The sequence below is a fragment of the Globicephala melas genome, chromosome 12 (assembly GCF_963455315.2).
Source record: "Globicephala melas chromosome 12, mGloMel1.2, whole genome shotgun sequence".
NCBI lineage: Eukaryota > Metazoa > Chordata > Mammalia > Artiodactyla > Delphinidae > Globicephala > Globicephala melas.
This window is the reverse complement of record NC_083325.1, coordinates 3,049,641-3,069,034: the sequence shown is the minus strand read 5'-3', so window position 1 is coordinate 3,069,034 and position 19,394 is coordinate 3,049,641. Positions and strand designations below refer to the sequence as shown.

Here is a 19,394-nt window from a genome sequence, read left to right as displayed (position 1 = left end):
CTGCCTCCTCTTCCTTTTGTCTGGCCTCGGGGTCCAGAGCCCTGAATGCCTCCTCCTCTGGCTCAGCATTATTTATTTCAGACAGGACTGAAGGGAATGGGTGTGAATTAATGAAGTCACGTGGCGCGAATAACTGACATTTACAATGTATTCTCCCTCCCCAGGTGGAAGCATTATAGGCTTGGTAAAGTCCCTGTGTCCGGCTTAAGCCTAAGGAATGACACCTTGTCGTTGCCCCAGATATTAAAGTTCTGAGTAAACTGCGGGTCTCATATCTATTGCATATGAAATTGTATATGAAATATAAACATAATTTTCATATAAAAATGTTACATGAAATATAAAATTCCCAAGCTGGAAGTCAAGGCTGAAATGCAGGACGTGATCTGGAGGAGGTTTTGTTAGATTTATTCTGGGTCCCAAAGAATCTTCCTTAACCCTCGGGCATCACCCCGTAGGGTGCTGTGCAACTGAACTTGCCTGTCCCCTGGGGCGTGGCAGTCCTGCTGCAGAGGTCAGGGAAACGTTACCTCCGAATTCCAGGCGACGATGCTGCCTTGTTTGTTTCCTTCTGTCCACGAGGTCTTGCACAGAAGAGGGATGCAAGCAACCCTTGACGCATAAGCCTTGAGTTAATGAATGGGCTCATTCAACTCATGGTCATTGAGTACCTGCTCTATGTTGGACACTCTGCTGTGTGCCAGGGACACAGAGGGGGAAAAGACAGATGTAATTCCTGCCCCAGTGGAGCCAAGAGCAGGAAAGCAGACACAAACCACTACACTGCACTACACTGTGATGTGGGCTACAGTGGGGAAGGGCAGGACGACAGGCAGACATGGGGCAGGTGACCTGTCCCTGCCTAGGGGTCAAGGAAGGCTTCCATGAGGGACAGACATTTCGGCTGAGATCTGAAGAGCAAGAACTAGACATAACAAGGCCAGGGCAGTGCAAGCAAAGCACTTCCGGGGAAGAGAACCGCATGTGCAAAGGGCCGGAAGTAGCAGGCAGCTGGGTATGTGAGATCCTGCCGGTGACTAGAGGAGGTTGCAGTGGGGGAGGAAGAGGGGCCTGGACAGTCGGGCCAGGGCCAGCTCACCAAAGGTCTTGTCCACTAGCGTTTTTCTTTTTATTTATTTATTTATTTATTTTTGGCTGCGTTGGGTCTTCGTTGCTGCATGCGGGATTTTCTCTAGTTGCGGCGAGCGGGGGCTACTTTTCGTTGCGGAGCATGGGCTCTCATTGCGGTGGCTTCTCTTGTTGCGGAGCATGGGCTTTAGAGCACAGGCTTCAGTAGTTGTGGCTCATGGGCTCAGTAGTTGTGGCTCACAGGCTCTAGGGCGCAGGCTCAGCAGTTGTGGCACACGGGCTTAGTTGCTCCACGACATGTGGGAACTTCCCGGACTAGGGCTCGAACCCGCGTCCCCTGCATTGGCAGGCAGATTCTTCACCACTGCGCCACCAAGGGAAGTCCCCACTAGCGTCTTCCAAACCAGTCTTCAACTACAACCCACAGTGAGAAATGCATGTAACATCATAGCTCAGGACTCACACATCAGTATGACACAACAGTCACCAGCAGTACTCCCCTTACCCTGCATGAAGAGCTCCATTTCCACCTTATTCTAGTTTTGTCAGTGCTGGCTGCGACCCCCAAGCTGATTTCACAGCCTTCACAGGATGAGCCTCCACACACCCTGTAAGTCCGCGCAGGGAGGCTGGACTTCGTCCCGAGGTCGGTGGGAAGCGGTTGATGGGCTTTAAGCCAAGAGCAACCTGGTCTGGTTCCCTTCGCAGGGAGATTCTCCAGTGGCAGCAGAGGGAGGGCCGTGGTGGGCAGGGGAGGGGTACCCTGGGGCCGGTAGGTGGCTGGCACCTGGTTGAGAGATGGCGGCACCCAAACTGGAGCAGTGGCAGTGTGGACAGAGAAAAGTGGGTTGAGTTCTGAGGTTCCTAAGACAGAGCGTAGATGATTGTTTGGCGGCACGGAATGAGGGGCAGGGAGGGGTCCAGGTTGACTCCAGGTTCTGCGTCGGTAACTGGAGGGCCGGAGGGCTGGTTGTTGGGATGCGGGGTGACTGGGGAGGACCCCGTCGGGGGTGAAGATGCTGAGTTCCGCTTCAGGTACGCTGGGTGTGAAACAGGCAAGAGCTGATCTTCCTGGACCTGGGAGTCAAGAAGGGGAGCCGGATTTGGCTTGCGGAACTGGGTCTGAGCAGTGTCTTGGGGGTGTTTGGAATCTTGGCAGAGAAGTGATCTCTTAGGGAGCGTGTGGGGAGACAGCAAGGACGGACCCTGGGGCGCCCACAGCTCCTGCTCGAGCACCGTCTGTCCCCAAGTAAGAATCAAGTCATCATCTTCCAGACACTGCAGACGTCTGGGTGACATTACCCGAGGAGCTTAACCCAGAGCAGGCCTGCGTGTTTGATGGATCGTTAACCATTATCCCGAGAAACCTGGACCGAGCCTCCCTTATGGCGAACGGACCTCTTCTCCCGGCTGTAACTGTGGGGAAAGCCCACGCGGGCACTGCCGACCTGCGGGCCCAGTTGCCCTGCGGCCTGGCTGTGCATTTCACATGTTTTCCAGCTTGGCTGTTTTTGAACTAAATGTGTTCCTCGTGCTGGGGAAGATGTGTTTGATGTTATTGAAATCCTGAACAATAAAAAGATGCTGGGAATTATTAGAAGTTGTAGCAGCTGGAATGGAAATATTCTGGCCCTGGGTTTAAATTAGTAAGTTGCCTTTCTGGATAAGGAGTCGTATTAAATTCCAGCCCTTTGATTTAGCAGAGGATTTGCCTGCCGTCTAGGAAATGGCCAGAAATAGTGGGTTCTGCCTGGACCCTCTCCCCACCTCCGTCTCACTGTCTGTTTCCCACTCTTGCCCATCACATCCATGAATCTTGAGTTCAAAACCGAAATGGTGTAAAATTGAGGCATACGTATAAAATGCTACTCGTTTAAAAAAGGTTTTATATTGGAGTAGAGTTGACTTACAATGGTGTGTTAGTTTCAGGCGTACGGCAAAGTGAATCAGTTGTATATACTCATTTTTAAAAATTGACCTTTTTATGAAAAAAATAAGGTATGTTAACTGTAGAAAGCTTAGAACATACAGGTGCGCAATGGAAGAAAAGTCAGAGCATTCATTCACTCGATGAACGTGCTGCTGGGGTAACGGAGGATGAGCGTGGGCGGGGTCCTGCACGTCAGTGACAGGGGCTGCGAGGAGGGTGCAGAACGTGCTGCTGGGGGTAACGGAGGATGAGCGTGGGCGGGGCCCTGCACGTCAGTGACAGGGGCTGCGAGGAGGGTGCAGGCCGAGCCCTCTGGGGGCTGGTTTTCACCAGTGAGCGGAAGGACACACTGAGACGGGCCTTTGAAGAAACACTTGCAGGAGGTGGGCAAGGAGGGGGAGAACATTCCAGACAGAGGACACCAAGCAGGCACAGCAGGGAAACCAGCGTAGGGGCGGAGGCGGGAGCAGGGGAGACTGGGGGTGTCACAGAGGGAGCTTAGGGCCAGGAAACCGCCACAGTGAACAAGTTCGGCTTTCATGCCCATTTCCCAGTGAGTTTGGAGTCAGTGGAGATGCACAAGAAGGACCTGCTCTGGCTCCCGTTTCCCCAGGAATCCTGGCTGCTGCGCTGGGGTGGGAGGGCCTGCAGGGGGAGGGGTGGAGGCAGGGAAGTTGCCAGAGAGACCAACGCAAACATGCACTTACTGCCCATGCTCGTTTTTTTTTTTTTTTTTTGCGGTACGCGGGCCTCTCACTGCTGTGGCCTCTCCCGTTGCGGAGCACAGGCTCCGGACGCGCAGGCTCAGCGGCCATGGCTCACGGGCCCAGCCGCTCCGCGGCATGTGGGATCTTCCCGGACCGGGGCACGAACCCATGTCCCCTGCATCGGCAGGTGGACTCTCAACCACTGCGCCACCAGGGAAGCCCCATGCTCGTTTTTTAACGCGTGCATTTATTAGCGAGGGTTCGAACTCTACAAACTACGCTCTAACCTGCATTTTCCCCTTGCTCTCTCGTGAACATCTTTCCGAGCTGCCGAGCGTTGGCCTGCAGGGTTACTTTTGCTGCGGGACACAATTCTGTTGTAGGACGTCATAGGCGAAGCAGAAGCCCGTGCCCAGTGATCACCGGGTCCCAGGCACGGTGCTGCTCCGCCAGAGCACGTGAGGGAGGGAATCCCATTTGCCCATTTTGCAGATGAGGAAACCGAGACCAAGAGGCTCACCCAGAGCGGAGTCAACATTTAACCCAGAGCTGCGATCACAGGCCCTGCGTCTCCTGACTGCCTTCCTGTCACCGAACTTACACTCAGTCTCCCTCTTAGAAACGGCACTGCCCTAAGCATTCGTGTGGCCAAATCTTTGTGACCATCAATAATTATTTCCCTAGAACCAATTCCTGGAGGTAGAATTTCTAGGTCAGTTCTTTTAATGTGACAATTAAACTCTAATGCGTTGCAAATGAAGCAAGTCTGAACAAGTCATTCCAGAGGCTCGGAGGGACCGTGGATAGTTTTTTTTTTTTTTTTAATTTTTATTTTTATTTTTTTTTGCGGTACGCGGGCCTCTCACTGTTGTGGCCTCTCCCGTTGCGGAGCACAGGCTCTGGACGCGCAGGCTCAGCGGCCATGGCTCACGGGCCCAGCCACTCTGCGGCATGTGGGATCTTCCCGGACCGGGACACGAACCCGTGTCCCCTGCATTGGCAGGCGGACTCTCAGCCACTGCGCCACCAGGGAAGCCCCCGTGGATAGTATTGAACACAATGCATGACAGTTAATCGGGAAGCAGTAATGATCTTGGGTCTGACGGGGCTTCTGGGAGCGTAGCTTCCTTGTGACCATGTTTCTCCGGAACAAGAACTCGACCGAACACTAGCGGCCATTTCTCCGTCCAGCCCCTCGCTCCCCTGTGCTCTGCAGGGCTGTCCACACCGGATCCACCTCCTGGAGAGCCAGGCAGGTGCTTCCCGAGTAGCTCTGCTGCATGATGCCTCTGAACTCGCCCTCTGCCCTGATAAAGGCCCGTCCCTCCGCTTGCCTTGTGACTTGCAAGATGCTGTTTAATCTTTGCTGCCACCCTGTGGAGTTAGTACAGAAGAAGCAGCAGCAGCGGAGGCTGAAGAATTGCCAACGGTCCTCAAGTTCCAAGGCTGAGAAGCAGAGGCAGGACGGTGGTTTGGATCTGGAGCTCCCTGACCAGCCCAGCCCCACGGCCCGCTGTGCTTCACGGGTCCATCGTGACTCTAGGTTGGGCAGGGGTTTGCTGGAGGTATAGGGGTGAAGGAGTTAAGCTTGCCCTGCTCCCTGCCCAACTGATGCTTGTTCCCTCGGAGCCACGAATATCCACATGGGCCCGGGCCCAAGGACTAAAATGATTCCAATGCTATTTCATCTTTATCACAAATTTCAATACCACTTCCCTCCTCTTGCCGGGGACCCAGGGGGGAAATGTCAGGGCGGGGCTGCCAGATTAACAGCCCTCCATACAACTGTCAAGTTCTTGGGCGGTATTAGGAACTCTTTTTTGGAAATTTAAAACGCTATTAAAAATCGGGAGTTCGCTGGTGGTCCAGTGGTTAGGACTCCATGCCTTTACAGCCAAGGGCACAGGTTCAATCCCTGGTCAGGGAACTGTGGTCCCGCAAGCCATGCAGTGCAGCCGAAAAACAAAAACAAAAACCAAACCACTATTAAAAATGCAACCAGTTGCCTGCAGACAGACACAAGGGGGCCATGGCAACGTTCTGAAGGTAGAGTGTGGTGACAGTTGCCCAACATTACAAATTGTACAAAATTCATTGAATTGTAGTCTTACAATGGGCAGGTTTTGTCATATGTAAATTGTGTTTCCATAAAGCTGTTAAAAACATTAAAATATCATCAGAAATCATTTTAATTGAATACATCAGCTGCGTCTGTTTTCTTTATTACAAATGAAAAAGTATATTTTTATCAGAGTCAGGGTTTTCTTTTTTCAGAATGGGGCATTAAAATGTTAGAAAAATTGCAAAGGTACCAAAAAACAGTTTAAAAATAGTTTTGAGAAAGCCAAGTTAAAGCAGAGGGATAGGCACCTGCAGATGTGATTTTGGAGAAGGGAAAAGGTTTTGCAAAGCAGCCAGGCTGCAAGGCTGAGGAGTCTGAGGGGCTGGCACCCGGGCTTTCTCGAATTTAAAGGAGCTGCAGCTGCGCTGGGAGCCCCAGACAGGCTGCTTGGGACGTCACGTGTCTACCTGGAGAAACTTGACCTTGGCAGGTCGTATTTTTTAGCATCTTGAAAAAGTGCTAAGTGTCTCAGATTTCATTAAAACATCGAACTATGTTTAAACAAGCACCGTAGGCTCTGCCTCTAGCAAACTCTTCATACGTGATTCCGGGACTTTAAAAACTCCACCTCAGACGCAACGCCTCTAAACTAGTTCAGAAAGGGGGAGAAGCTGCCTTTTAACAGAGACATGCACAAATGCAGTTTTCAGGGGTTCACTTGGAAACTGAGGTCCCCACGTGAACCATATGCTCCGGCCTCCTCTAAAGAAAGAGGACATAAGGATGCAGAAAACAGGGATTTGGTGAAGGTTGGGTGGGTTCTTTGGACTTTTCGGAAGGACTTGCATTACCAACTATTCTTTCTCATAACTAGAGCAAGTGTGGGCAGTCCGCGCATCCGAGTCGGCGTCTGAGTCTGTAGAAAGGAATTTGTCCACACGATGAAACCCACCTGCACCCTGAGCGGGTGCCACTGACCGGGCCCCCGGGACAGAGAAAGCATAGGGCCTGAGACGAGGCGAGAAGTGACCGGAGCCCCTCTGCCCACTGGTGTCACCTCAAGCAAATCACTTCATGTATTGACTGTTTCCTCATCCGTAAATGGGAGTATTAACGTATCATCGGGTGAGAAGGAAATAAAGAGCACATTCTGGGAACATTTTGAATATTTTAAAGTTTTATCCAGATACTAGGTGTTGTTACTGTTTCTTTGGTCAGAGCAAAAATTCAGTCTGTCTTAGCCCCCGTCTACTCATAGAATCCTGAAAGCTAGTTCCGTGGGATGGGCTGCGGGCATGTCAAGGCTTTAACCCTCTCAGGCCCCGAGCCTGGTCACTCCACGGGGCCATATGGATGTTTTCTGTACGTATCGTGGGGGTGGCACCGTGGATTCAACAGAGTGGACAGCGGCCGAATCCCGGTGCTACCCTGCGTCTCCCGCCAATGTAGCGTTGAATCCTACATTCTCGCCAGCCAGCAGAGTTTAACTTTGGGGGGACAAGGAGAACTCACCCACATCACTCCAGAAGCACCTGTGAGAGCTCAGCTGTGCAGGTCGTACGTGCCCGAGGGCGGCCGGGGTCCTGGGGCCTGTCCACGGCTGCCGTGCTCCCACCGCACTCTGGCCCTTGCTGGTCCTACAGAGCCTCTGAGCCACTTTCCTCCCTTCGTCTGTTTCTGTTGCTCTTGCCCCGAAATACTAACTTGTTGCAAATATAAAAGACTGCCATGAACTCTCACTTACATCTTATGGAAGTGGCACAGTCCAGGGTTAAACCGGTCCTCCTGGGTCCCAAGGCAGGTGTGTCTTTTTATGAATTTCTAGGTCAAGAACTTCTGTCTGTAAAACCGAGTCAGTGGCAGGGTTCCAGGGGGTAGGCTGTGTCAGTAGCGCCCACAACTGAGAACTTCAAATCCCCTGGGGCGCTGGTTCACACACAGCTTCCTGGGCCCCACTCCCAGGGTCCTGACTCAGTAGGTCTGGGTGGCCCTGATAATCTGCCTTTTTAACAAGTTCCTATGCGATGCTGATGCAGGTTCGGAGAACCACCGAGCTAGGACCGAGCCTAGCCGGCAGTAACGCGCACACAATACATTTCAGGTGTTGCTAAAAATAGTAAAGATGTGCTTCCTTAAAGGCTCCCCGATTCTGTTCTGTTTGAAACACTTCCCCCCAGGAGTCTTGCCTGACTTGAGAAATCAAACGATCTGGTCTCCCTCAGCTCACTTCTCTCAGACGCTGAGACACGTAGCCCAACACCTGTTTCGAAGCACAGCTACTGATGAATTACTTTGGGCAGCTCTTGCATGTTCTTTCATTGCCAATAAAGTTATAGAAATTGGAATATGCCATCTGTTTGAGAGTCTGTATCAAAAAGGCAGGTGACGTGGCTGCAGGTAAGGACAGAGTCAAGCTGTTTCCACAGCAAACCTCTCCATCTGCCCAGACCGGCTTCATTCCCTAGGTTGGGTGTTTGTGAACCAGTGTGTTTTTCCGTAGTAAGAAATAAAAGTCCAGTATCTCAGACGCCAATTGGTTACCTGAAGCACAACCACAACTTCAGAGAAAGAGCCCGCCAGGTTTCCACCAGAAGAGACGGCAGATTTACTGGAGATTGAATACGTATTTCTAAGTCTGTGAGGTAAGCTGTAGACGTGCCTGTGTGTAGTGCGCACTTGACTTTAGTATTTCTGGAAAACGGTTCCCTAAGAAGGGCTTGGTCTCCGGCCCAGTGCTTTGAGGGTTGGTTCTTCGACGCGGGCGGTGGTCCCGCCCCAGGGACACTCTCCAGGCACCCAGGGCACAGCCCCAGGAAGGCCAGCGCCCGCCTTCGCTCAGAGGACGCAGAGATGCACAGAGGAGCCTCAAGGAGACGGCAGGTGGGGTCTGAAGATGGGGGAACAGCTGCTGTTGCCATCATGTGAGGAGGGGCCGTCATTTCCCTGAACACCCAACAGTGACACGGGCTTTCTGGGCTGCACCGACCTCAAACGTGTGAACTACAAGTGCCACCTGCCGTATCAGTAAACAAAGGATGCTTCAGCCATCAAGCCATCACACTACAGCTGCCCCAGTGGTGAGCCCTGCGGGAACTCGGGATAGAAACAGGACTGCAGCCACCTGGAAGGTGCACCCTGGGAAGACTCAGGATGAGAAAGCACAGGACACTGGCCCCAGATGGCTGAGGTGCAGATCAAAGGAATGATTTCAGCGAGTCAAGACTCTTGCATCTTCCCATGCAGAGAAAAGCGCTCAATTCCTTCACTTGAGATGTCTGGTTTTCTTTACGTAATCCTCTGATGTTCCAACTACCTGGTCTGTGTTGCAGAAACTCTCATATATCCTGGCCCCACCCCCACCCCCATCCCCTGGCCTCTTCGGAGCCGTCCCTCGGAGCGATCTGAGATGCTGTGTCCCGCGCTTAAGTCCTCAGCTTCGTCCGCCAAATAAAACACAACTCTCAGCTTCTAGGTTGTGCCTTGTTTTTTCTCAGACAACACAGGTGATGACACACCCTGCTGCCTCCATGTGCACCTGCCTTGAGTCCATTCTGTTTTAGGGGCAACAAGGAAAGAGATAAGAGCCTCCACTGAGAACCCATGCTGGCGCTTAACCTCCCAGTTGCCAGGAAGTCTTCCCCTGGCTCAGCTCTGCCCTCTGCCCGGCCCTGCTGCCCTCCCAGCAACCCTCTGCCCAGTCCAGGGGCTTCTGCCCGCACACTGTGTTCCCTACCCTCTGGGTTCTAGCGAGCTCCATCTCAGGTTACAGCCTGGATGGTCTCTTCATGTCAGACTTTGAAAATGGAAAAGGAAGAAAAACATTTTAGACTTTGTCCCTTCCCATCAACTCAGAGCTGCATGTTACCAGCTAAGAGGAGATCTGTTACCTGAAACTACACGTTTGCAATACAGTCAGTGACATCCTATCAAGGACTGATCTCTGGCTGCAGGACCATCGTTACTAGGACGGTCAAATCCTTGGAGAAGCTCGGAGAGGTTCTAGAACCCCTAGCCCTCTGTGTACCCACTCCCCGCCGAACCTGTCCCCTAGGAACCTCTCCTGGGCTGGCGTTCCTCTCCTTGTCTATCAGGACACTCCTCTGCCTCTCAGCCTGCTCTCCGCTCTCCCAGAAAACCTAGCAGAATCTCCGGGTTTTACATTGGAAACAAAAGCCAGGACAGGGGCTTCCCGGGTGGCGCAGTGGTTGAGAATCCGCCTGCCATGCAGGGGACACAGGTTCAAGCCCTGGTCTGGGAAGATCCCACATGCCACAGAGCAACTAAGTCCGTGCGCCACAACTACTGAGCCTTCGCTCTAGAGCCTGTGAGCCACAGCTACTGAGACCATGAGCCACAACTACTGAGCCCGTGAGCCACAACTACTGAAGCCCGCATGCCACAACTACTGAAGCCTGCACACCTAGAGCCTGTGCTCCGCAAGAAGAGTAGCCCCTGCTCGCCACAACTAGAGAAAGCCCGTGCACAGCAACAAAGACCCAACACAGCCAAAAATAATAAATAAATTAAATAATTTTTTTTAAAAAGCCAAGACAGGAGGTGTTTGGTGACAAGGACGTGCAGAGCTGCTCCCACCTCAATGGAAGGAAATGGGAAAAACACATCTCAAAACCTTGGCCAAGGGCTTCCCTGGTGGTGCAGTGGTTGGGAGTCCGCCTGATGATGCAGGGGATGCAGGTTTGTGCCCTGGTCCGGGAAGATCCCACATGCCGTGGAGCGGCTGGGCCTGTGAGCCATGGCCACTGGGTCTGTGCGTCCGGAGCCTGTGCTCCACAACGGGAGAGGCCACAGTGAGAGGCCCGTGTACCTCAAAAAAAAAAAAAAAAAACCTTGGCCAAATGGGGCTCTGTTATACTAATTTTTCTATAGGTTTGCAATGTACCATCATAAAAAGTTTTAAAAGCTAGAAAAGAGAGAGACGGACAGACACACACACAGAGATAGAGAGGAGTAGGGGATGGGAGGGGAGGGAGAGAGAGAGAGAGAAGGAGGGAGGGGGAAGGAAGGAAGGAGGGAGGGAGGGAGGCAGGCAGGCAGGCAGGGCAGGTCCCAGAGCCTCGCAGCATCCTGCGGCTGCCCCTGGCCCAGGTAACCCCCCAGGGTACCAGCAGGTGGTCCCCTGCAGAGCTGTCATACTTACGGAGCAGGGAAAGACACCTTCCCTCACGCTGACGGTGGTCACCCTCCACCCTTCACCTACCGGAAGGTGTGCCCTCACCTAAGGGTTCTCTGCGCCTTCACCTACCGGAAGGTGTGCTCTCACCTAAGGGTTCTCTGCGCCTTCACCTACCGGAAGGTGTGCCCTCACCTAAGGGTTCTCTGTGCCGCATCTTACAGAGCAGGGAAAGACACCTTCCCTCACGCTGACGGGTGCTCACCGTCCACCCTTCACCTACCGGAAGGTGTGCTCTCACCTAAGGGTTCTCTGTGCCTTCACCTACCGGAAGGTGTGCCCTCACCTAAGGGTTCTCTGCGCCTTCACCTACCGGAAGGTGTGCCCTCACCTAAGGGTTCTCTGCGCCCTCACCTACCGGAAGGCGTGCCCTCACCTAAGGGTTCTCTGCGCCGCATCTTGGTTGGCTCGGTGGAGGCACTGTTTGTCTTTTCTCTGCTCGTCAGCATCACGGACAAGGAACTGCGCTCACTCCCGCTCTGATCCTACGGACGTCGGGCCCCTCTTTCGGAGCCTCAGCCCCGGGGACCGGCCTCGGGTCTTGGCTCTCTCTACCCGGCACTACTTCTGCGAAGGTGAGCTGCTCGTGGGTGCATCTGAGCGGCACACGCGGATGGTGGGCAGGGCCAGCTCTCCGCGCAGAGCAGCGGCAGCGCCACAGGAGTGGCTGAAGGAGCTTTAGGCGATGCCGTGGTCCGTTCAGTGTACAGACGGCAGTGTTTCCTCCCTGCGCACGGCCGAAAGCTCCCTCCATCCTTTGCGTAGACACAGTCCATTGAGCACACGGTCAGCTGACCTGTTAAACCTCAGTTCAAGATGCTTATTTATCTTCAACACCTGCACGACCGCCCAGCTCCAAGGTGGGATTGATGGCATGGGAGCTACAGTAAGTACCTTGAAATGGTTCCGTTCCCATCTCGCTTCTTCCTCGGCTTGTAATTCCCATCATGACCCCACCCCTCCGAGTGAAAATCGCCAGAGAGGCGGTAACGCTGGGTCAGACTGAAGAAGGTGCTGGAACATTCCCTGTTCGCCTGTTACCTCTCACTTTGATCTTTAGTGTGCCCAAGCGCTTGATAAGAAAAGTGCTGTTGATTTGGGTATTAGCAACAGGACTGGGACCAAAACGCTAAATTAAAATATCTGAGACAAGTTGCTGCCCAGAAGCCCAAACAATTTAAATCTGATTCAACCTCAAGACACACATTAAAAAAAGAATTCCTTGCACCATCTGTTCCTTTGGTTAAGCATGAAATCACCCCCTGTAATTATGTTGTAGGGAAGATCTGCTCTTACAGCGTAGAGAAGGGAGCAGGTGAAGGGTTCAGCCAGGACTGACAGACACATGGACACTCAGGGATGTGTCTTTTACTCAGTGACCCCTTATTCTGTGCTCCAAGAAGGACTTAATCCATGAGGGCTTTATGCATGCCTGTCATGGTTCTTGTTCTTTAATCCAAGAGACAGAAATCCATAAACTTGAAACAATGAGGGATGTGGATTAATGTATTAACGACTAGTTGATTCATTATTAACTAATGCCCTTCTTTGTATCAGGTCTTGCACATGTTTTTACAACCCTGAGGGTAGATGTGTAGTTATCTCCATTTCACAGATTGGAAAACTGAGGCACAGAAGTATTGTATCGTGCTAACACAAGCATCTGTCGTCTGCAGAGAGATACTTCTCACGTATAAAGTCACACACCAGATCTCTGATTATACAGCTCAGCCTCCACGAGTCTGGATGACTATTCCCACCACAGATACGGACTCGTTCCGGGTATGCTCGGAAGGCAGGGTCTACACCTGGAGCGCCAGGGGCTGTGGACCTGAGCTAACATCACCAAGACATTGCCACCCCCAGAGCCTTTAGACTAAGTGGTCTGAGGCTTCCTAGATTCCTACATCACCCCTGCCCTTCAACTTGAGATCTCTGTGATAAGGACAACTCTAGGGAAGTTGGAAAGAGATGCTTCTTGCCAGCACAGAGGAAGAAGTAGGCATGAGGAAGTGGAAAGCAGGAGGGCTTCCAAAAAAGAGAAGCATCAGCTGAGGTGTCTCTGGAAGCTTCTACAGGTCTGATGCTCACCTGGCTCACACAGTTTGTCTCTGGCAGAAGGTAAAGGAAAGAAGAAACCATTCCAGTCTCCGAATGCTTTCGTTCCTGGACCACCACCTGCGGCAGGAATCTCCACTTGGTCACGTGTGTTCTTTTGGCTCCTGGTGGGCACTGCCTGCACCAGCCCAAGCTGGTCACTGCCCACGTGATCCCCCCCCACCCATGGCTAGTGGGACTTTCCCGGGGGCCTGGTGCAGCCCGAAGCTGCTTGCCCAGCCTCCTGGTTCCATGGCCACTCTAGTCACCTACATTCTCTACTGCAACTTTTTTTTTTTTTTTTTTTTTTTGTGGTACGCGGGCCTCTCACTGTTGCGGTCTCTCCCGTTGCGGAGCACAGGCTCCGGACGCGCAGGCTCAGCGGCCACGGCTCACGGGCCCAGCCACTCCACGGCATGTGGGATCTTCCCAGACCAAGGCTCGAACCCACATCCCCTGCATCAGCAGGCGGATTCTCAACCACTGCGCCACCAGGGAAGCCCCTCAGTTTCTCTTTAAGACTGCTGGTCCTCCTCACGCTAGCGACCTTGAGTCCTCATCCTGCCCAGTTCCCAGGGCAGGGGGGCCACTGGGGGCAGTCTGCCCCGGTCTGGGAAGATCCCACATGCCGCGGAGCAGCTGGGCCTGTGAGCCATGGCCGCTGGGCCTGCGCGTCCGGAGCCTGTGCTCCGCAACAGGAGAGGCCACAGCAGTGAGAGGCCCGCGTACCACAAAAAAAAAAAAAAAGAGAAACTGAGGCCCTGACTCCAGAGGAACCAGAAAAAGTTCAGAAAAAAATGAAGAGAACTTAAAATACCACCTCTAGTAACCTGGAGAGTTTCGAGGGTACATCCCTCAACGAGTGAAGAGCTGCACAAAAGACACAGAAGATAGGAACACCCTGAGATTTAAAAACATGACTGCCAAAGTCAGAAATTAGATAGGACTAAACATAAAGTCAAAAAACCCCTCAGAGCATAGTGTAAAAAAGAGTCCAAAGCAGAGAAATTACACACACACACACACACACACACACAGAAACACAACATTGTAAATCAACTACATTTCAATGAAAATTTTTTAAATAAGAAGTTTTTTTAAAAAAATAAGGGAAAAGAAAAGAAAAATTAAGGCCCAATCAGTGAGGTCCAGCATCTACCTGTTAAGTATTCCCCACAAAGATCAAAAGGGAGAAAACTAGCAAAGACGTGAAACAAGAAACTTTCCCAGAGTTGAGGGGCACATGGCTGTGGATTCAAAAGGCCCACTGAGTACCCAGCACAACAAACAAGAAAAGACTAATATCTAGACACTGCCTTGTAAACGTTTTTCAGAAAGAAAATATCCAGCCTTCAAGAGGCCATAACTTGTCACCTGTGAAGGAACAGAATCAAATCCACTTCCAACCTAACCCCAGCAATGCTGAATGCCAGGAGTGACGTCTCCCAGTCTCTGCGAGGACATTCCTTCAGCCTCAAGTGGACAGCCTGCCAAGTCATTGGGCAGTGGGAAGCTATGGAATTTGTATGTTACAGACGAGGAGGTCACACCAGCAGAGGTTAAGCAGCCTTCCGGAGGCGCCCACTGATGGGAAAGTGGTGGATTTCACCTGCTCAAGCAAGCTGACTTTGGACTGAGCTACAGAACACCATCCTTGCCACACCCATGAAAGAAACAAGAAATAAAAGATAACAACATCCTTTTTTAAAAAAAATTTTTGGCTGTGTTGGATCTTCGTTGCGGTGCACGGGCGTCTCATTGCGGTGGCTTCTCTTTTTGCAGAGCATGGGCTCTAGGCGTGCGGGCTTCAGTAGACGTGGCTCACAGGCTCAGTAGCTATGGCTTGCGGGCTCTAGAACGCAGGCTTCAATAGATGTGGCACACAGGCTCAGTAGCTGTGGCTCCCAGGCTCTAGAGCGCAGGCTCAGTAGTTGTGGCGCACGGGCTTAGTTGCTCCGCGGCACATGGGATCTTCCTGGACCAGGGATCGAACCTGTATCGCCTGCATTGGCAGGCGGATTCTTAACCACTGTGCCACCAGGGAAGCCCCAATAGCACCCTTTAAAAGGGTTTATCTAGGGGGAGAGTGTCCTTTTCATCAGTGTTTCCAAAAGTAACATTCTAGCAGCACTAGTTATCCGAAGTGTTACCATTAGGGGAAGTTGGGGGAAGGGCACACGGGATCTTGCTGGGTTATTTCTCACAACATGTGACTCCACACGCAGAACAAAAGCGGCATCAACTACCATTTATTTACTCCACGAAATTTCTGTTGAGCAGCTTCTCCGCTGGGGACACAGCAAACAACACAGACAAGACCCTGCCCTCATGGCGCTGGCTTTCTACTGGGGGTTGCCTTGTCCGAAGCTTCACTGGATCAGGCTGTTTATAATCCAAGTTATAAAATACGTGCCGATTATGGAGATGTTGATTACAAAGCCTGGTCCCCCACAAGGCGGGTCTAATCGGGTTTCCCGGGTGATGTGACAAGGCTCGGCGTATTTGTGAAGACCAAGCCTTATCCCACGTGGGAAGTGAGTGAGTCACCGCCACTCTGGTGTTTAAAATACCTGTAAAAGGCAAAAACGGCTCTGTTCAACCCGTGCTTGGAAGGTCTAACCCCGTTCTCTTCCGTGCGTCTTTGCCCCAGGCCGCTGAGCGCGTCCGAGTAGAAAGCTGCGGACACAGTCGGTTGTCACGGAGATGAGGAGGCTGTGATTGATGAATCGCAAATCCCCGCCAGTTGCTCCCGAAGAGGGAGGCTCCTCCCAGCCTTTGCAGCGCCCTCCAGATCCAAGACAACCGGGAGGCAGATGCAGCCGGCAGACAGGAGGCTGCCGCCCCCGAGGCGCTGAGGCCCCTTCCTCTCCCTGCTGCCCCGGCTCCAGGATTTCCTCCACGATGGCCTGTAACCGCTCGTCCATCGAGACCTACGAATACCTGCTGCCCAGCGGGAGCCACGCGGCAGACCCCGGGCCCCCCGCGCCGCCGGCGCCCCTCAGGGTGTCCCTGGCGGTTCTCATGATGCTGACGGTCGTGGTGGGGCTGCTCGGCAACGCCGTGGTCTGCATCATCGTGTACCAGAGGCCGGCCATGCGCTCCGCCATCAACCTGCTGCTGGCCACGCTGGCCTTCTCGGACATCATGCTGTCCCTGTGCTGCGCGCCCTTCGCCGCCGCCACCCTCGTCACCGTCCGCTGGCGCTTCGGGGACTCCTTCTGCCGGCTCTCGGCCGCGCTCTACTGGTTCTTCGTCCTGGAGGGCGTGGCAATCCTGCTCATCATCAGCGTGGACCGCTTCCTCATCATCGTCCAGCGCCAGGACAGGCTGAACCCCCGCAGGGCCAAGGTGATCATCGCCGCGTCCTGGGCGCTGTCCTTCTGCGTCTCGGCCCCGTCGCTGGCCGCCTGGCCGCTGGTGGAGGTGCCGGCGCGGGCGCCGCAGTGCGTGCTGGGCTACACCGACCTGCCGGCCGGCCGCGCCTACGTGCTGGCGCTGCTGGGCGCCGCCTTCTTCGCGCCCTTCGCCGTGATGCTCGGCTCCTACCTGGGCATCCTGCACACGGTGCGCAAGAACGCCGTGCGCGTGCACAACCAGTCAGACAGCCTGGACTTGCGGCGGCTGCCCCGCGCCGGCCTGCGGCGGCTCCAGCGGCAGCAGCAGGTCAGCCTGGACCTGAGCTTCAAAACCAAGGCCTTCGCCACCATCCTGACCCTCTTCGTGGGCTTCTCGCTGTGCCGGCTGCCGCACTGCGTCTACAGCCTGCTGTCCGTGTTCAGCCGGAGGTTCTACTGCGGCCCCTCCTTCTACGCCACCAGCTCTTGCATCCTAGGGCTCAGCTACCTCAAGTCCGTCTTCAACCCCATCGTCTACTGCTGGCGAATCAAGAAGTTCCGCGAGGCCTGCCTGGAGCTGCTGCCCCAGACCTTCCAGACGCTCCCCAAAGTGCCTGAGCGGATCCGCAGGCGGATCCAGCCGAGCACCGTCTACGCGTGCACCGAAAACCAGTCCGCCGTGGAGGGGGTGGCGGTGACCCCCTGCCCCCCGCGCGGCTTCCTGGGACTCCCGTGCAGTCAGCACTTGGGGGGGCCTCTTAGCACAAAGGGCCTCATCTGTTACCGGGTGAGCTGCGGCTCCCAGGTTGGCACGATGAATTATTTTTGTTCTCCCTGCGGGTCTGATGGAAACTGGACGGCCGTCACGACAAAAGGGGAAACGGTGGGTGATGAAGGAGTCCCAACGTTAGGGAGGCGAGGGGAGCAGGGAGGGAGGTTGGCTGCGGGGCAGGAGGAAAGCTCTGTCTAAAGAGCTCTGTCAAGATCTGCCTCGCAGACAGCCGTGGTGCCGTGTTCTGACGCGAGAAACCCAGGTGGTTCACCACTGGGTCATCAGTCCGTGTGTTGGCGCCAGCGTTCTTCGGAGGCGTCTGCGTGTACGGCGTACGTTGTGCAAACGTGCCAGGTTCTTCACAGGCCTCAGATGTGCGTTTTGCACGAGGCCGACTCGTCCGTTCTATAAACCAAAATCACGCGGGAAGCAGAGGAGCCCCTGGGCTTTTCAGCTGCCCCCGTGTGACACGTGGGAGGCCTTGGTGGCTCGAAGCCCAGAGAATGTTCGGGGGCAGCTCAGCGGAAATGACAAGCCCACCCCAGCGCACATCCTCAAACCTCCTCCCTGGGCCGGCCCACCTGGACCCTCACCCTGAAGCCTGTCACCTCCCTGCCTGCCGTGACAGCCCCTGCCCCTTCCCTCTCTCTTGCCTCTGGTTCCCGGGACCCCTTTGTCCTCGTTCTGTCTGTCCCCGTGAGCTGGAACCACACTCCTTCTCCTGTGATCCATCTTTTCAGCAAGTACTTGCAGCGACTTGCTTTCAGCCCCAGAAGCGGTCGGGGGCTCTGTCTACATGTTCCTCTCGACGCGCTGAGGCTGCCGCTTCACCCCGTCCCAGGACCTGCGGCGGGGACGCAACGACCCACTCCCACTGACCTCTGTGTTCCTCTACCTCACTCAGGGCCGCAGGGGTCTGGCCGCTGCTGTCGGGGCCACCTCCCCGGGACCGTGGTCCCCCAGCCCAGGCAGGGTTGGGGTCCCAGGAGGGCAGCTGCCTAGAGGGGACCTGCTGCTTGTCCCGTACGCCCGGCCTCGACACCCAGGGCCCCCTTTACCTCTGGGAGCTTCTGATGGGGGAGGTGACTTTCCTGCGGTCAGGGCACATGGTCGAGTCCACGGAGCTCTCCTCACAGCTTCAGATCTGAAGAGACTGGGAAATTTAAGGAGAAATTTAGAAAATACGGTTCTAAGTCTCACTCCATCAGGAACTAGTCACATGACCTTGCTCGTTTCACCCCCACTTCTCTGGGCCTCAGTTTCCCCATCTGCAAGCGAGGAAGCAGGCCTAGAGGGTCTCCCACATCCCTGCCGGGGTCCGTGCCATGTGCGTGTTTTCCACTTGTAGTCACCAGATCCATCCACGCGGTGAGCATTTATTAAGTGCCTACAACATGCAAGGCACTGTAGGGGACGGTGAGAGTCACGCCCGTCTGGGCCCAAAGGCACATGTCTGATTTATCTCAGGATAACCGCAACTCAAACACAGACGCTCCCCTTTGTGTTTTTCTTCTCATTTCCTTTCCAAGGTTGTATGAAGAGACCAGCTCCCCATTCCCATGCTTTCCTGCTGTGACAGAAGCAAAAAAGAAAGATAACATAATTCACATTAACCTAAGTCCAGACGAGGGCTTTTCTGAAAATAATTGGCACTTGTTTTTTTGTTTTTGTTTTTTTTTTGCAGCACGCGGGCCTCTCACTGTTGCGGCCACTCCCGTTGCGGAGCACAGGCTCCGACGCGCAGGCTCAGCGGCCATGGCTCACGGGCCCAGCTGCTCCGCGGCATGTGGGATCTTCCCAGACTGGGGCACGAACCCGTGTCCCCTGCATCGGCAGGCGGACTCCCAACCACTGCGCCACCAGGGAAGCCCCAATAATTGGCACTTTTTCTCACCAACTTCACCCTCCTTTTACACCCAGGCCCAGACCCCCCCAGACCACTGTATACCTAGAGTGAGGGGGAGAGAGAGAGAAGAGAGAGAGGAGAGGGAGACAGACAAGAGAGGAGAGAGGAGAGACACAGAGATTCGTTGAAGACCGTCAATGGCATGTGATTGATTGAGGTGGGTCCCCTCACTTCTGTGTCCCGAGTGCCCGCCGCGAGGCAGAGTTGCACAGCCTCAGGGGTGTCCAAGAGCACAGCCAGACCACCACGGGGACGAGGCCTCTGGGCACCTCCCCTCCGGTGGGCATTTAAGAGAACGTTCTACA

At 54.1% G+C, this 19,394-nt stretch overlaps 1 protein-coding gene across 2 annotated transcripts in view; it reads left to right on the top strand.

Moving 5' to 3' along the window:
• The window catches only part of GPR45 (G protein-coupled receptor 45), a 92,463-nt gene extending 73,603 nt beyond the window's left edge, over positions 1-18,860 (top strand). For both annotated transcript variants that reach the window (XM_060309125.1, XM_060309126.1), the window contains exon 2: positions 15,727-18,860. In XM_060309125.1, coding sequence (XP_060165108.1) covers positions 15,798-17,381 — 1,584 coding nt within the window. In that variant the 5' untranslated portion in view covers positions 15,727-15,797 and the 3' untranslated portion in view covers positions 17,382-18,860. The remainder of the gene's footprint in view (positions 1-15,726) is intronic.
• Positions 18,861-19,394: the final 534 nt, after the last annotated feature.